At 47.5% G+C, this 18,614-nt stretch overlaps 1 protein-coding gene across 3 annotated transcripts in view; it reads left to right on the forward strand.

Annotated features, from left to right (window-relative positions):
- Positions 1–11,026, forward strand: part of UNC45B (unc-45 myosin chaperone B) — a 33,042-nt gene extending 22,016 nt beyond the window's left edge. For all 3 annotated transcript variants that reach the window (XM_049860165.1, XM_049860164.1, XM_049860166.1), the window contains 7 exons: positions 359–486; positions 1,006–1,072; positions 1,877–1,990; positions 2,546–2,661; positions 4,116–4,233; positions 7,780–7,935; positions 10,766–11,026. In XM_049860165.1, the coding sequence (XP_049716122.1) occupies positions 359–486; positions 1,006–1,072; positions 1,877–1,990; positions 2,546–2,661; positions 4,116–4,233; positions 7,780–7,935; positions 10,766–11,026 (960 nt within the window). The remainder of the gene's footprint in view (positions 1–358; positions 487–1,005; positions 1,073–1,876; positions 1,991–2,545; positions 2,662–4,115; positions 4,234–7,779; positions 7,936–10,765) is intronic.
- Positions 11,027–18,614: the final 7,588 nt, after the last annotated feature.

Raw genomic sequence — 18,614 nt, forward strand, 5'->3', positions numbered from 1 at the left:
TGTGACCCTTCATCAAATCACTCCAACTTTTTGCTTGCATCATCACATCTCCTACCACTAACTCTGATCCGCCTGCCTTCCTCTTACAGGGACCCTTGTATTACATTGGGTCCACCTGGATATTCCAGGATAACCTACCTCCCTTTCTAAGGATCTTTAACTTAATCAAAACCCTACGACAAAGTCCCTTTCACCACGTAAGGTAACCTATTCACTGGTTCTGGGGATTAGGACCTGGGCACTGTTAGATCATCATTCAGCCTACCACAAGAAGTCAGAAACAGACCACCTTTAAGTTTTAATACAAATTGTTCTGGTGCCCTGGCCCTCTCCCCACTGTCACCTTTCATCCCCCCAGGACAAGAAGGACTTTATAGACATGCGGGTGAAGCGGCTTCTGAAGGCGGGCATCATCTCTGCACTGACCTGCATGGTGAAAGCAGACAGTGCTATCCTCACCAACCAGACCAAGGAGTTGCTGGCCAGGTGCGGCTGCAGTCGGCCAGAGTGGAGCTGGGCAGGGAGTGAAGGCCAGGAGGCTGGGCGGGGAGACAGAAGGCGAAGGATTAAATGAAGGGATTAGGACACATGGGGGCCTAGAGAAGAAACTGAAGGGGGTCTGCGTTGAAAAGTAACTAGGTGAGGCAGGTTATCACAGAGGGAAATTTCTGTTAGGAAAAAAGAGGTCGCTGTCCATCCTGGCTAGTTACCTTGTTCCCACACCCTGTGCTGGATCTACTATTCCAGAGATTAAAGCTAGCCTTTGCAAAGGAAGTTTACAGCCTGGTGGGGGAGGCAGCCAAGGTCACGGTTTCAATACAGTGTGGCGGGCGCCATGATAGGAGAATGCAGAGAGTTGGCTGGAGCACAAGCAGTGACACCCACCCAGCCAGATGTGGCCCTATTGGTTGTAGGGTTTTGCTGGCGCTGACTTGCAGGTCTGCTGATACTGTGGGAAGGGTGTGCTGGTGCATTAAATGTTCTGCTTTATCCCTGGCCCTACAGGGTGTTTCTGGCACTGTGTGACAACCCAAAGGACAGAGGCACCATTGTGGCTCAAGGTGGTGGCAAGGTAATTGGGGGGTATGACATCATTGCCAACCTGGAAGATGCGTGTGTGTGTGTGTGTGTGTGTACACTCATGTACACTCATTGCCTGGCCCAAGAATAATGTACCCCCTGCCCAACCCGACCTCCTGGAACACAGTCACTCAGTTATCTGTGCTACCTACACATAACCCCAAACCAATTTCTGCCCGATATTATGAGGTGTCATGGAATTTACTTTGGAATCATATTTATGCTCCTTGCTATTGGAGGGAAGCATGGTACAAATATAGAGACCTTGGAATTTTAAGTAGAAGACTTGGAGCTGAGTCCTTGCTCTGTCCTTTTTTACTTGTGGGTAAATCACTTAGCCTCTTGGAGCCACAGCTTCCTCATCTGTAAAATGGGACAACTTAGACGTGCACTTTACAGGATGTCACAAAGATTAGAGAAAATACACTTAAAGTCTTGACTCAAAGTAGGTGCTCAACAAAAGCTGCTGTTACTATTAGGTTTGGTTTAGGCAGAAAGTAAAATATCAGTTGATTTTTCCAAAAGCAGAATGGACTTAAGAATGGGTGGGGAGAGGCAGGGGTGAAGACTTTGATGTGTGCTGGGCACCAGGGGAATGAGTTGATTACATTTTTAATTGTGAATGAGTTGCTTACATTTTTTAATTGTTTTCTATGATTGTTCAAGAGCCGATTACATCTTTAGAGTCCTCCTGCCCCTCTGATGGGACAGACAGATGACAGACGGCAGCTGGAGAAGAAGGATGGAGAGAGGCTGGGTCTCTGTGACCAAGCACTGACTGTGCCCTTTCTTTCAGGCCCTGATTCCCCTGGCCTTGGAGGGCACCGATGTGGGCAAGGTGAAGGCAGCCCACGCCCTAGCAAAGATCGCTGCCGTCTCTAACCCGGACATCGCCTTCCCGGGGGAGCGGGTGGGTGTCTGTGGTTGGTGGGATGGGGGGAATAAGAGAAGTCTCCTGTGCTCCTAGGGGCCTTGCCCTTGTCGCCGTACCCCCAGCCTGGGAAGGGGGCATTCTGCTGTCACAGAGAGGACATACATGCCCATCTGTCTGGTTCCAAGGTCCAGGCACTTGGATTCTGGACAAAGTGAGGAAAATAATTCTGACTTTTGGATCATTAGGAGCTCTGGTGGAGCAGTGGTTAAGCATTTGGCAGCTAACCAATAGGTCGGCCGTTTCGAACCCACCAGCCACTCTGCTGAGAAAGATGTAGCAGTCTGCTCTCATAAAGATTTACGGCCTTGGAAACCTTATGGGGAGTTCTACCCTGTCCTATGGGGTTGCTCTGGATCAGAAGCAACTCAATGGCAGTGGGTTTTGGTTTCAGATTATTGCGAAGATTAAAGCAGACAATGTGTGGAAAAGTGCTTTGGAAATGTGAAAGCCTGGCACTTACAAATGTAAGGGACCGGGGAGGAATAACATGGTCTCCGCATGACCCACATCTTCACCCCCTCACCCCCGTAGGTGTATGAGGTGGTGCGGCCCCTCGTGCGTCTCCTGGACACAGAAAGGGACGGGCTGCAGAACTACGAGGCTCTCCTCAGCCTCACCAACCTGTCTGCACGGAGCGACAAACTCCGGTGAGTAGGGCAGGGTGTGGGGAGCAGCAGGGGGAAGGCTGGCCCATAAAGTGGTTGAAATTTCACTTGCATCTTGTACTACAGCTGCTCTCCCCTGAGGACAGGATCAGAGGCAGTGGGTAGGAGGAACCCAGTGAGAGGGATGCGAGTTAACACTTGGAAAGACCTTGGAGGAAGTGTATGAAGCCAAGGGAGGCTGTAAAGAGACTTTTTCTTTTTTAAGTAGTAAAAAAAATACCCAGGTGGGTAGGTGGGAATCAAGCCTGTTCCTTCTTGGAAACAGGGGTGTGGTGGAGTATATTGGGTTGGGATTCTTTTGGTTGCAAGTGACTGAAAACTCAACCCCAGGAGGACAACTAGCAGAGGCCAGGGAACCAGCTTTGATGAGCAGAAAAAAAATTTAAAAAAACCCAAAACAATAAAACTAGTTGCTGTTTGTCAAGTCAATTCCAACTCATGGCAACCGCATGTGTGTCAGAGTAGAACTGTGCTCTATGGGGTTTTCAACAGCTGTGTCCTTTCAGAAGTAGATCACCAAGTCTTTCTTCCAAGGTGCCTTTGGGTAGATTCTAGTCACCAACCTGTCACTTAGAGGCTGAGCACTTAACTGTTTACACCACCTAGGGACTCCTTGATGAGCAAAATACGTTCTTATTTAAAATGTTTCTCAGGTGGGTGAGCTAGCTAGCTTTGAGAAGTTCCATCATTTGTCCATATTCCCACAGCTAGTAAGTGGTAGAATCCACATATGCTTCTGTCTGTCTGTCTGGTTCTAAGACCCACGAGTTTTCTAGACTGCCTATGCTTGTTTACTATTTTTAAAATTTACTTATTCATTTCATTCTTTGTTCATTTACTCTTACACTCAACAAATATAAATAAAAACAAGCCAATCACAACAGCAACAAAAACTCAACCCCAACAAGCTCACACACAAAGGGAATTGACTGCTCGTGAAAATAAAAAGTAATCCGGATCCAGGTGTGGCTTGATGCAGGGCTTACAGAGCTGCCCCAGGCCCTAGTTCTCTCTACTCCCCTCTCCTTTCTGTGTTGTCTTAATTCTCAGATGGACTTTTTCTCCCTCTCATGGTCACAAGGATGGCTTCAGACCTCTTCTTCATCCTCTTGGCTTCATGTCCAGCAGGAAAGAGAGAGGAAGAGAAACTTTCTTTTCCGCAATAACAATACAAAAAAAATGTCCAGCTGGGTGACATGTTTATCTCAGAACCCATTGCTGTGGCCAGGACACTATGATATATCATTTAGTTTATGCCCATGGGTACCCATCCTGGAGCTGGAGGACACGTCAACACCTTTCAAACCAAGCTGGCTGAGGATGTGGGAGTGACACCACTAGGAAGGGGAGGGGGAATGAGCCCTGGGGGTAAAAATGACACATGCTCACTGCAGAGGCTTCAGTGGCTTCTCTTCCTCCACCCCTGCTCACCCCAGGCAGAAGATCATTAAGGAGAGGGCCTTGCCAGACATCGAGAACTACATGTTCGAGAACCATGACCAGCTGCGGCAGGCAGCCACTGAGTGCATGTGCAACATGGTGGCCAACAAGGAGGTAAGAGTGGGGGCGTAGGGTGAGGGGTGGGACCAAGGCTTGGAGAGTCAAACCACAGGCCAGGGTGTGGGTGACATCAGGGGCTATTGTGATGGTACTAAGGTAACATTTTGGGCAGAGAACCCAAGAATCTCTGAATCTTTTTGTGATTACAAACCTTCTTCCTGTACAAAGGAGACAAGGGAAAGCATACAGAGTAATATCATCCTTAGCTGGGGCTTTGAACCCAAAGCATTGGGCTAAATGAGGTAGAAGGTGCCATTTCTCCACTTAAAACCGGTTGCTGTAGAGACAAATCCAACTCATGGTGATCTGTGTGTGTCAGAGTAGAACTGTGCTGCATAGGATTTTCAATGGCCGCTTTTTCAGAAATAGATCACCAGGCTTTTCTTCTGAGGTGCCTCTGGTTGGACTCCAACTTCCAACCTTTCAGTTAGCAGCCAAACATGTTAACCGTTTGCACCACCCAGGGAGTTCTGTGTTACTTAGGCCTAAATAACCTCCTAGCAAAGCAGGATGTGAGGCCAGAGCCTCTTGGAGGTCAATAGAGGGCAGGGCACTTGCATTTATTGAAGCTCCACGTATGTTTAAAAAATGAGTGTTACCTGATTAGGGTCCATGTTCTGGAGCAGTTGAGCCAATGAAACGTACTCCGAGTCAGAGTAAGAAAGCTCATTCAGGAGATGTGTACATCACCTCCGACCGGCAGCAACACCGGCTGTCTCTGTGGAGTCGCAAAGAGCAATTTTACATTAGAGTTTATGTAGGATCAAGGGTTAGAAGTGTCTTTGTAGTCCCCATTATCAGGCTAAAGATATACATATCAGACACCTGGGCTCTACTCTCCATGTGGGGGGTTTGAAAGTCACAGGTGGTCAGACAGGACAAGACAAAGTTATTTGTAAAGCTCAAACAAAGAACAAAGTTATTAGCATTAGGTCAAAACAAAGTCATTAACAGGGGTGTGTGAAGGAGGAGGCAGGCAGATCAAGGAGAAGAATTTATAGGTTCATCATGGCGTTAAGTCAAGCTCTCAGTTGCCCATTTTGAAAAGGAGAAAACATGCTGGGAAGTATTAGGGTCACATGAAAAAATAAAAAAATGCAGTTATGAACAGTTTTAGAATATTTGAAATATTAACATTTAATGAACTATCACTGTTTCCCCAGTAATTGCTATGCAACATAGTTGTGCTTTTCACAGATAATTATAGAATTTATAAAAGTAAAATGAATTCAGAACATGCCATAGGCCTGTGATGGGACGAACTATAACCGATGATGAATGTCTTCTTCCCCCCATCCTGTTGGAGTGTCTCTGTGCCTGCAGGTACAATCTCGTCAGAGATAACAACAGGATCTAAATTTAAGGCCCTTCATGAATGTGAGGGCCAGGCCATGTGGCCCTCCTGGGTCCTCATGTAAGGCCTGGTGCAAAACCCAGTTTGTTTTCCCAAAGTACTTAACTCCAGCCATGGATATTCCCATATTGTAGGAGGAAAACTCAATCCACAAAAGTCTGGCAAAGTCAGAGGAACTGAAGCTGCCAGGATCCCCCAGGGAGCTTGCCTAGGCTGGGCTGGGGGCCTGACAGCCATATGGGAATAAGAGAGAGTGCCCAAGGAGGAGGGGACAGAGAGAGGGGAGTAGGGGTGGGCAGGTTTCCCTGGGGAAGAACAAGCTGCTGTAATAAACAAAATCAGCCCGTGCAGGGATCCAAACAGGAGAAAGTTCGTTTCTTACTCACGTCATAGTCCAATTTGGACTGGGTGGCTCACTTCAAGCAATTACTCAGAGATCCAGAATTCCTGTATCATCAGCAATTGTCTTCCCCAAAATGCAAGAGCAGGATTTCAGATTCTCATGGATTCCAGACTTTTTGGAGCCATGGAGGCTGGATGAACCCCTGAAACTATTGCCTTGAAATAATCTTTAAACCTTATACCAAGAATATCCCCTGAAGTCTTCTTAAAACCAAACAATAGTCTAGCTTAACTAGTAAGAAATGTTTGCCACGAGCATTGTGCTCTTTTAAGAACTATCTGTATGGGATCAACAGCAATTAGAAAGATTAGATAGGAACCTGAGAGAGCAGTGAGTTTATGTCAATGGGGGAGGAACAACTCGGAAATGGAAGACGAGAATGGTTGCACAACTTGAAGAATGTCATCAGTGTCACTGAATTGTACACGTGGAAAAGGTTGAATTGGTATGTATTTTCCTGTGTGTATTCTCAACAAAAACAACGAAAGAGTTGTCTCCCTCTCTGCCACTTTAGGGGTGGTCTCCATTCAGATGATGAATGGGGAGATAGACCATGGGGGAGTCACCTGCAATACTCAACCATCATGGCCAATGATATGACACATATCACTTCTGCTGTTGTTCTGTTGTTGAGAACTAGTTCACGGCCACATCCAGGTGCAAGAGGCGGGGAAATGTGGTCCCTGGTGGGCAGCTGCTTCCCAGTAACAACTGTGCTAATGGAAGGGGAGCGTGTGAACCACCTCTACCATGCCACGCTCTCGCCTCTGATGACCGCTGCTCCAGCCTCAAAGAAGGGAGATGTAGGTGGAGGGTCAAACTCTGGGCATCTGTGACCTTTGTCCCCTTTTGGGGCTCCACTTCTAGGCAACCTGACCCGATAAAACACCTTTAAACTTGACCAAGGAGTCCCGGAGTGGTGCAAATGGTTAAGCACTGGGCTACTAACTGAAAGGTTGGCAGTTCAAACCTACCCAGAGGCACCTCAGATGAAAAGTTTGGTGATCTACTTGCAAAAAGGTCATAACCATGAAAACCCTATGGTGTGCAGTTCTGCTGTGAAACACACGGGGTCACCATGAGTCAGAATTGATTCCATGACAACTAGTTGGTTGGTTAAACCTGACTAACCAGATTTCACTGTAGAGTGGTGGTGTGGGTGAGATATTGTGCAGGTTAATGCCTGTCTGCAACATGTAAGGGCCCTGGGTCCTGGGAGGCTCTTCTCCTGGCTTTCAGGCCCTTGGGAAGCTGCATCCCTCTCCCTGGTGGAGAATGTGCAGCAGTTCTCTAATCACCAAGCAAACTACCTAATTGTCCCTGTCCCCTCCAAGTCCCTGTGCCTTCAGTGACTGCAAAGGCCTCTTATAGCAGAGCCTGAAGGCCTATCTGTTGTGGAGAGAAACCATTTCAGGCTTCCCCAAAGGAAAGTCAAACACAGTTCTTTAGGCATTACCTACCCTTCAGTGGTCTGTGCCTGCCTCTCTCCCCCACTGTGGATAGCTGAATCCAAACAGAGGTGGTAGAACACACCATACAAGGAGTCCCTTATTCTCTTTACCTTTTAGATGGAGGAGTTTCTAGCCCAATCCATCTAGCTAATCAGAGAAGACTTCCTGGGAGAGGTGGCATGAGAGCTGCCCAAAGGAGAGCTCTGAGGGATCCTGGGTTAAGGAGCGGGGCTTTAGATACATCTTTCTGTTTTCAGGCTGGACATCTGCGAAGCAGTTTTCTGAGCCATATAACTGCTTCCTCTGCTCTCATCTGCCCTCTCCTCCCATAGGTACAGGAGAGGTTCCTGGCAGATGGGAACGACCGGCTGAAGCTGGTGGTGCTGCTCTGTGGGGAGGATGACGACAAGGTCCAGAATGCAGCCGCTGGAGCCCTGGCCATGCTGACAGCAGCACATAAGAAACTCTGCTTCAAGATGACCCAAGTGGTGAGAGCAGGCCCTGGGGCAGGGAGGGGCTGGATATGCTATGGGGACCTCCGTATCCTCAGTCTTTACTGACCTGTGTCATCCTCTGAGGGGAGGCCCTTCCAGGAGGTATCTCTTCCTACAACCTAAAGAGAGAGGAATCTATATTCTTAGACCCCTTACATCCACTATTTGGTCTTCCCAAGTGCATGAACTCAGTTCCCTCCCACTGTGGTTTCAGCCCCTGCCTTTGGTGGTACTTATTACTCATTACTTAAAAAATAATGACAATAATGACAACAACATTACCTACTGCTGTAGAGCTCCCAAGCCCCCCAAGAGAAGTGTGGAAGTGGTTGGGAATACCATAGGGAACATGTGGTTTGGCAAAGAAGGCACAGATTTTCCTAAGTAGACATGATGACCAGGGCCTGTGGTAGGACTTTGGCCATCTCAGCAGGTGTCATGGGAGTGGTATTTACACAGCTGTTGCATGGGGGTACAAAATGCAATTTTCCTTATTTCATCAAACTGAACATAATTTAGTTCCTGGATCCCCCCGCCCCCCCCCCCCCCCAATCTCAACTGATAGTGAAAAATGTAAATTTGTCAACCCAAATTTACTCAGGTCTGGTTTAAAGACAGGCTCTTTGAGATAGTCAGTTTAAGGTTCTCTTTGTTTGTAAATGTCTTTGTGTTCTCTAAGTTCCAAGGGGGCTTATGTTGTCCTAGCCCAGGGGAGGGGTGTCTCCCTGCTAGATGTCACTCATCCAGCTTGGTTCTCAAATTTTAATGGTGTGTAAGAATCTCCTGGAGAATTCAAAACACAGCTTCCCCAGATATTCTGATTCAGTAGATTGAGGGCGAGGTGCTTCTGGCCTAGAGACCACCCTTTGAAAAACACTGGCCTCAAAGCAGCATCAGCTGAAGTAACTCTGGTCACCCAACTCCAGCCAGCGGGTCCACAGAAGACACTGGGACTCCTTGCACTTACCGTGTGCCAGGCATTGTTCTCAATGTTGACATATATCAAGTCATTTAATCTTCCCATCACCTTCATTGGTTGGGTATTGTTATATTATCCCATTTTACAGATAAGGAAACTGAGATGCAAACAGTCCACAACCAGCTATTTGGAGAGGGATTGGAATCCTTCATGATTGCTGGCCCACTCCTGGCCACATCTTTTTTCTTTCTGACAGACTTAGAAATCATGACTCCATTCCTGTTCCCACACTAGGATCCTGGGGTCTCTGCAAGGCTTCCCATGGGTCCATCAGTCTAGGAGCCTCCCTCAGCCATTACTTTTGTAGTTTCTGGGGCCATGTTGGATGCTGGACATCTCTGCAGCCTCACATTACTGGATACTCCCAGGGAAACTGGGCTCAGCTTCTCCTACTCTGGGATCCTACCCTATTGGGATTTATATCACTCCTTCCCTCCAGCCCTCAAGGATTCATCCCAGGGAAGATGGGCACTGGAACCATTAGCAGTTACTTATAAGCATTGAAACTTTCTAGTATCCTGCCACAGCCAGTTGAACTTTCATTTCCTTTCTTTATGGTAGGCGACTCAGTGAAGAGTTTACAGAAGTTTGCATAGCCGCTCAGAGGCGAGAGTTACCTTTTTCCCCCTTCCCTATGTCTGTGTTCTCTTTTGAGAGTACTGCGTATAGATATCTACTATCCATGATGACAATGGAGGGTGAGGGTAAGAGGTACAAGGAAGCACAAAAGGGAAAATCCTTGGATTAGTGTCTTAAATTATTATCCCTGTGCACTTCCACGTGTTTAGCTCTTACTTTTTGCCAGGCCCAATGCTAAACTCTTTTAATCCATCATCTCATCACATCATCACAGTGTTACGAGGTAGGCGTAACATATGACAGATGAGGCTCCTGAGGCTGGGAAATAACTTAGCTGATGCCATGCAGTTGGTAAATGGCTGAGCTGGGACTTAAACACTGGTCTCTCTGACTCCACAACCCATGCTGATAACTATTCTGCTCTGCGTGGTAAAGTTGGAGCCAACTGGTGTGTGAATATAAAGGATAATACTGTTGTATTTAGACACTGATCTGTGCTGGCTTTCATACCTTCTCTCCCATACCATACTATTCTATGTATCTATTGAGTGATATGAGTCACGCCTCCTGGCTCTAGTCCCAGCTCTATCTCTGCCTTTGGGATGATCAGAATGTCTAGAGCCCTGCCCCTCCACGCCCAGTAGTAGGACTGCTTGCCCATCTGTACAGTGAGAGGTGGGGGAGAGAGTACATGCCAGACTCCAGTAGTGATTCCAGTTGAAGTCAAGGCTGGAGGAGCAAATGCCTAGGGCATGTGTGGAGCCCACATCTCAAAGGGCACCTGGGCTGAGAGAAGTTGGCATTCTCCACGTGCCCAGGGTGAGAATGCTCCTTTCTGAAGACCCTCCATTCCCATTCCACTCAGGCATGCAGTGGGCCTGTTCCTGCCGGTCTCAGGGCACAATCAGTGGATGGGTGGATACTTCTTCTCTATTGTTTACCACGTGTGTGACCATAGCTAAGTTGCTTCCCCTCCCTGGACCTCAGTCCCTCCACTTGGCAAATGAAAGGGCTGGGATTATTTCAGTGCCTTCTAATTCTCCGATTCCTGCCCTGGCTCTGGTAGGGAGAAGGACATCACCCAGGTAGTCCCGAGGGGCTCAAGTAGGTATGTGCTGAGTACCAGACTCAGATAACCACACATGTGCTTGTCCTTTGAGAGCCCAGAATCTGGCCAATGCCTGCTGTCTTTCTTGGTCCCAGTCTCCTCCCTCTGTCTCCCTACCGATTCCTCCAATCTTCTTTTCACTACCTCTCCCCTTCTAGACATCCCAGTGGTTGGAGATCCTACAGCGGCTTTGCCTGCATGACCGGCTGTCAGTCCAGCACCGGGGCCTGGTCATCGCCTACAACCTGCTGTCGGCCGATGCTGAACTGGCCAAGAAGCTGGTGGAGAGTGAGCTGCTGGAGATTCTGACTATAGTGGGCAAAATGGAGCCAGACGAGAAGAAGGAGGCTGTGATTCAGACGGCCCGGGAATGTCTCATCAAGTTCATGGATTATGGCTTTATTAAACCAGTGTCATAGACAGGGCCCTCGGGGGCCTGGGGCTGGTCCTGTACTGTGCAGAGGCCTGAGCTGGCTTCTCCCACAGTATCAGTTCAGCTAGGGATCCATGTAAAGGAAAGGCCTGATTGTTCCCTGAGCTGTGACTCTTGTCCTTTGCCCTGGGAAAGTTTGGATGTTTCACTGGCTCTCTTGCTCCTTGCCTCTTTCTCATCTGTTATATTCCAGAAATTCCTAGGATAATTTTCATTTGTGATTGGAAGAAAAGTTGGATGATTATTTCTGTACCCGCACTGAACTCCAGGATAATAGTTATTTTATATTTTTGAAAATGAATCGCGTGTTAAGATTGGAACCGACGGGTGTGTGAACATAAAGCTAATGCTGTTGTATTTGGATGCTGATCTGTGCTGGTTTTCATAACTTCTCTCCAAACCATTTGAATACAGCTGCTCAGAACTGCGTGTTTCCGCTGCAGTGAACTGTCCCAGACCCTGTGCTCATCCCCATCCCTTAAAAATTCAGTGAAAGAAGCTGGACCTAATAGTCTATAGAGTGTATGATTTCATTTACATTGGTTCAAAAACAGGCAGAACTAGCTATCATGGTAATAGATGGTGGTTACTTGTGGGCAGGAGGGAGTGGAGAGTAACGGGAAGAGGCAAGAAGATGGCTTCCGATTTTGGGTCTGGTTGTGCTCACTTTCATCAAGTCTAAGATCTGTGCACTTTTCTGTAAACATGCTGTTTCATTTTTTAAAAAGTGAATAATGTGTATCTCTTAGAGTTGTGAGGATTATATAAAATAATGAATGTAAAGCACCTGGCTCTTAGTGTATGAATAGTTAATAATAATCAGTCTAATTCTGTCTTAGTCATCTAGTGCAGCTATAACAGAAATACCACAAGTGGATGGCTTTAACAAAGAGAAATTTATTTCCTCACAGTACAGTAGGCTAAAAGTCCAAATTCAGGGCATCAGCTCCAGGGGAAGGCTTTCTCTCTCTGTTGGCCTTCTCATCAATCTCCCCCTGCCCCCCACTAGAAGCTTTTTTGCAGGGACCCCACTCTGCTCCCAGCACTTCTTTCTTGGTGGTATGAGTTCCCCAACTCTCTGCTTGCTTCCCTTTCCTTTTATCTCTTGTAAGATAAAAGTGGTGCAGGCCACACCCCAGGGAAACTCCTTCACATTGGGTCAGGGATGTGACCTTAGTAAGGGTGTTATAATCTCACCTTAATCCTCTTTAACATAAAATTACAATCACAAAATGGAAGACAACCACACAATACTGGGAATCATGGCCCAGCCAAACTGATACACACATTTTGCGGGGGAAACATAATTCAATCCATGGCACCTTCAGTCAACCCTTTTTAATGTTCCCTGTTCCATATGGTAGGGTTACAATGTAATATCAGAATGGGTGCCCCTTGGGAGGGGGTCTATACTTCCACGGTGGTGGAGGGTAGGTGACTGGGGAGGAAGTGCAGTTCAAACTTGCAAACTCTCCTAAGAAATAGAGCCATCTGTGCCTCAGTGTGTCTAGGAGACTTAAGGGTCCTGGTCAGGAGAGCTGGCAGCAATAAAATGGAGGAACATCTGTTCAGTGGGGCTCCAATGGGGCTGAGGAAGGAGGAGAGGCCAGAGGGCAGCCCTAGGAGCCTCCAAGGCCCTACTTACTCCCCGAGGAAGTGCTGGTTTGGGTTCGCACCGCTGACGGCTCTTCACCTCCTTACCATTTCCTGGGGTCGCGGCAGGGCCTCCAGCACGGAGACTCGCACATCTCGAGCGACTAGAAAATATTTATGTGCTCGATTTTGTTTTCTCTGAATCCCAACAACATCGCTCGCCACTATCCGTAGCCGAATCCCAGAGCCCTGGATCCAGGGGCTAAGAAGCCTTCGGCACAGCAAGAAGAGGGAGGGGAATAACGTTCTTACATGTGTGTATGTGAGAAACAGTGAGAGAGGGGTCGATTAGATTTCCCGCCTCCTCTCCCTCACCTTTTTTTTTTCTCCCTTACCGCCTACACTCACCCTCTTCCCCGGGGAGAGAGGGCGGAGCTGGGCCATTCAAGCAGGGACTGAGCGTCTGGCAACGCAGTGGGGTGGCGAGGCAGACGTGGGGAAGCTCTTTGCGACCCTTTGTGGGCAGAGAGCGCCCAGAACCCGACAGGCCTAAGCACCAGCGACAGCCACGGGCTGTGCTTCTTCCCGACATGGATCCCAGGTCGTGTAGATGGGGTTTGTTGCTCGGTGCCATCACCCAAGCCTGGCACGAGGCGCGGACCCTGGTGTCTCCAAGGCCCCGGCCTCGGCCTCCGCGCGGAAGGTTGCTGCGCCCTGGTGCCTTGAGCGAGAGGTCCGCGGTGGCGAGGCGCGGTAGGGAGGTTCTCTCCTGCTCCCCCTCTGCTCAGTTCCTCAAGTGAGGCGTCTCCCCACCGTCCCGCGTCTAGTCCGCTCCAGATCACTGCTGCGAGGACGAGGACCGGCTGCAGCGAGCGCAGCCCCCAGGCCTGGGGCTGCCTGGCCCGCTGCTTTGCTGCTGGCGTCGCTGCTTCTTGAGCGCCAGACTCCGCAGTGACTTCCCCAGAAAGACTGAGAGAGGCCAGACTTCGCGACCGGAGCTCAGGGAAGCCTTGACGGACACCGAAGGAAGGAGTTACGGGTTTGGAGTGATTGAGGAAGGCTGAGGCAACCTGGCAAACCCTGGTGGTGTAGTGGTTAAGTGCTACGGCTGCTAACCAAAGGGTCGGCAGTTCAAATCCGCCAGGCGCTCCTTGGAAACTCTTTGGGGCAGTTCTACTCTGTCCTATAGGGTCACTATGAGTCAGAATCGACTCGACGGCACTGGGTTTGGTTTCTGGGTTTTGAGGCAGCTTGGAGGGACTGGCAAAGTCATCCTTAGACGGACAGGTCCAGGGGACCCCCAGTCAGGTGGCCCTCTTCAAAGTTCTTGAAAGTCCCTCCTCCTCTGGGTTCTGGGACCACTCAGAGGTTCGGGGCAGGAGCCACAGGTGCGCCCGCTGCGCTACAGATGTTCTGAGAAGTTAAGTCTCTCCGGTAGGATTTTATAACCATAAGGGAGAGAGAGAAGAGGAAATCGCTCCCGATACAGTAAAATACCAAGTGCCACGGGAGAGGACACACCATCACCCCCTTTTTCTGTGTGCTGAGGTCTGTGAACTTTTCCCCTCTTTGGGTCCAAACCCCCAAACAATTAAATACCAAGGTAATGGATTTCCTCCAGTTTATAAACATGAAAGACTTCAGAGGCAACAGCCGCGTTATGAAACATGGTTCTGGAATCAGTGAAATGGGTGAGTTTTTCAGCCTGGGGTACAAATACCCTGGTGGTGCAGTGGTTAGGAGCTACATCTGCTAACCAAAAGGTCAGCAGGTGCTCCCTGGAAACTATGAGGCAATTCTACCCTGTCCTTCAGGGTCGACTCCACGGCAATGGGTTTGGTTTTATCTGGGGGTACAAATATGTTCTTGAGATTATTTACAAAGGGTTACTGTGACCCATGTCTTGGAAGTCTTTGTAGAACACTATTGGGCGGGGTCAGCAGGACTCCAACTAGCCCACAGAGCACCAATATTCCATCAGGGAGGTCAACCACTCCTGTAGGAACCTGTCCCCAGAGGCCAAGGCCTGATGAAAGGAAATTTCCTCTCCCATCTGTTGGTGGTGGATGTGGGAGCTGAAAGGATCCTCAGACAGGGCCTGGGGCAGGAGGTGCTGGAAGCTGGGCTGCAGATGAGGAAAGTGCTAGAACTCTGTTCAGAATAAGTTGGACTGCGTTTGTGGATTGGGTAGCTTATTTTTTTTTTTTTAAGGTAGCTGCTATACACACCCCAGGACACGTACCCTCCATAAACAGCCAAAGAATAATTCCTGTGACATTCTGCCTTCCTCTATTCGGTCCCTCTTAGAATTCCACCACCAAGCTTGGGGACTCACCTCTACAGAATTTGAAGTGTTATGGTCTGTGAGTCATAACCCTCTGTGGCTACCAGTTAGACCGAGGCTGTAACAACATTTTTATTTTCTGTGCAATAAAGACGCTTTGTAAATAAAATCTTAACATTAAAAAAAAAGTAATAGAGACTGGGAAAGAATGAAGGAGAAACTGCTGCTTGGCAGAGCTGTGCCACCACTAGATGGCAGTAATGAGCACGTGTCAGCCCGGACCAGGGGAACTTTTTGTCGACAGAGCGGTTTCTTGGGGATGGAGTCAGAGTTGGCAACCCTGGTGGTGAGGTGGTTAAGTGCTGCGGCTGCTAACCAAAGGGTCGGCAGTTCAAATCCGCCAGGCGCTCCTTGGAAGCTCTGTGGGGCAGTTCTACTCTGTCCTATAGGGTCACTATGAGTCGGAATCGACTGGACGGCATTGGGCTGGGGAGTGAGAGTTTGGCCTGCTTGGCCAGTAAGGAAGGTCCGCCCTCAAGCAGGGCAGCGATTGCTGGGTAAGAAATCTTAGTTTAAATGAAACAGAAACTCTGGAGAAATTGAGCAGAAGCGTAGTGTCATGGATTGAAGTGTGTCCCAGAAAAATACACGTCAAGTTGGTTTAGGCCATGATGCCCAGGATTGTGTGGTTGTCCTCCATTTTGTGATCTGGTGTGATTGTCCTATGTGTTGTAAATCCTGACCTCTATAAGTTATTTTATAAGGAGGCAGGATTGGAGGCAGTTATGTTAATGAGGCAGGACACAATCTATGGGAATAGGTTGTATCTTGAATCAGTCTCTTTCGAGATACAAAAGAAAGGATTGAGCAAGAAAGGAGAAGAACCTTTTACCACCAAGAAAGAAGAGCAGGTGGCAGAGCACAGAGCGGTCCTTTATATCAGGGATCTCTGTGCTGAGAAGCTCCTAGATCTAGGGGAAGGTTTGAGACAGACAAGAGATCAGGCTGGCTATAATTAAAAGGCCTTTGACTCCACATTCTTGGAATCTGAACCTAAGTGCAGACCACCATATAACTTTTACTGCTAACACCTGAGAACTACTTATGATTAACAAACTAGTGCTCAGACAAGATAAGGGGCTACATTCCATGGCCCTGTGTGCTTGACCAGCTATAATTTTATTCTTGGACTCTAAACCTAAGTGCAGACCATCATATAACTTTTACTGCTGGCACTCGAGGACTACTTGTGATTAACAAACTAGGTGCTTAGACAAGTTAAGGGGCCATATTTCCTATCCGCACGTGCTTGACCAGCTATAAATTACTGATAACCCTCCTGAGTTTTTCAAGTCCCCCACCAGGTGAAGAGCATGTGCAGTAAAAATCAAGGTAACCTATGAATGACCCTCCACATGAGATAATCATGAACAAAAATCCCTTGCTGGGACTCGAACCAGGGTCCAGAGACATCATGTATGCGCAACATCCCAGGATAAGTCCTGTTCGACATCCCAGCAGCCTTTGTGACAGACTCCATCTTAGTTCCAGCAATCTCTGGGAGGAAATCCACCTTGAATTCCAACTGTGGGTGCATTTGATTTTCATAATCCCTCCCCTTCTCCTGAAAATCTCCACCCATCTAATGAATAAAGATAATGCCTTTTTATAAAAAAGAAACCCTTCGTTCAGAGAGACACTGGAAGCTAGCGTAGATGAAAACCCCTCTCCATCTCTCCCTGGTGAGCCTTTTCCTAATAAAGCTTTGTTGCTGTGGAACCTCTGAGCCTCTCCTGATCATTCTTGGTCAGAAGGAGGTAAGAACCTAAGCAGGGCTTAGTCCCAAGCTGGGAAGCCCTGCCCTATAACAGATTGATGATAAGGACCTTCTCCCACAGCCGACAGAGAAGGACTTCCCCTGGATCCAGCACCCTGAATTCAGAAAGGTTGGTGGTTCTAGCCCTCCAGTCACTCTGCAGGAGACAAAACCTGGCAATCTGCTCCCAATAATAAGGTAGGTTTTATTATCTTTGAGCACGTGGGAGAAGAGCTCATGACTCTCTTCTGGCTTGACAAAGCAAATTCACAAGTGTATATCCCTTCCAGAAAAAAGGTGTCAATTTAAGTATTATCAGAGCAGCACATTACTTAGGCAACCCATCAGAATACCAGATTTTTTTTAGCAGTTAATGATTACTTTCACAAGACACAGCAGCCGTCTCTGAAGTTGTAAGTGTAAATACAAATTGAAAAAGAAAAAAATTTTCCCTGGTGCAAAAACTGAAAGAGACTGCTTCCCTCCTTTTTCTTAGTGCCTTTTCTTTAGAAAAGTTGAAATTGTACATTTCTTCTCTGTCTCTGTGAGATGTAAATATTTTTAAAGCTACGTAAGCTGTTTGCCTGTTTTACAACCCAGGAATGTTTTTCTCAAGGACCTGGGAGCCATCTCTTTGAAATGTAATCAAGGAAGATAGCAATTTTTCCCAGTTTCTGTGGGAGATTAGGAGCCTAAGGCAGGTGCCTACTCCAAGTTACAAAACTACCCTCTTATCATAAAGATATGATGTTTTTCTTTTTCCTTTGGCTAAAGGTAACTAGCAAACACAGGTAGCATCAGAAATTACCAGGAGAATTTAGGAAAACTATGTGTGACAAATGGTGTTGTCAAGTCCTTTAACCTGAGGACCACTTACTGTTTATCTTGAGAACATTTACGAAATGAGTTCCATCTGCTTGGCTCTATAAAGGGTTAAATTTCTGTCTGTTTTTGCAATCTCTTTAGTGGATTTAATGCTAACTCAACAATGAAACTCTCATCTACTTTGGTGGAGAGCTTTTCTGGGTTGGTAGGAGATTTAGTTTTTAATTGTACTTCTTCAACATAGTTCAGGGGTTTTATACAATGCCTCCTTGCTAGAAATAGTATTTGGAAAGACAGCTTTATAAAGCTAAGTTGTAACTTTTTTTCTTCAGGGGTAAGGGGAGGGAGAACATTACTGCTGATCTTGTTGGCATTTTTTTACCCCCCACCCAGGCCTGTAATTTTTAGGGCCAAGCACTGCAGTTCCATTGGTTATCTTGGAGAGGATAAATGGCAGACCCGAAAGTTTTAAGGAAACCTTGGTGGCGTAGTGGTTGAGAGCTATGGCTGCTAACCAAGAGGTAGGCAGTTTGAATCCACCAGGTGCTCTTTGGAAACTCTATGGGGCAGTTCTACTCTGTCCATAGACTGGCTATGAGTCGGAATCGACTCGATGGCAACAGGTTTGGTTTTGGTTTGAGAGACTTAAAACTTAGAATATGCAAGGAATGGATCAGGATGGGATCTTTGTCACAAGGGCTGTAGGGGGTGTGGCATTTTATAGCCACAGGAGGGCCAAGACTATGAGCCTATGAAACCCAGATTCTATCAGAGACCCAGTTTATATGGGGGAAAGCAGGTCCACAATAGGAGGTATACACATCTCCCACCGCCTTCCAGATAATTATGTTAAAATACAATTTTCTATAACTTCCCAAAATCAAAGCTGTACATGGACATAGCATTGAAAGTTAAGTCGTTCTACAAAGCTTAGAATAAACCCACCGATCTTCTTCTCCTCCCCACCTTGTGCTCCCGGGAGGGTACCACTTTGACACGCTTCTTTTGGTGTTTGCTTCTCTATTTCTAAATACTGTAATTTTTGATTTTTCAGTT

This window comes from Elephas maximus, chromosome 19 (assembly GCF_024166365.1).
Source record: "Elephas maximus indicus isolate mEleMax1 chromosome 19, mEleMax1 primary haplotype, whole genome shotgun sequence".
Classification (NCBI taxonomy): Eukaryota; Metazoa; Chordata; class Mammalia; order Proboscidea; family Elephantidae; genus Elephas; species Elephas maximus.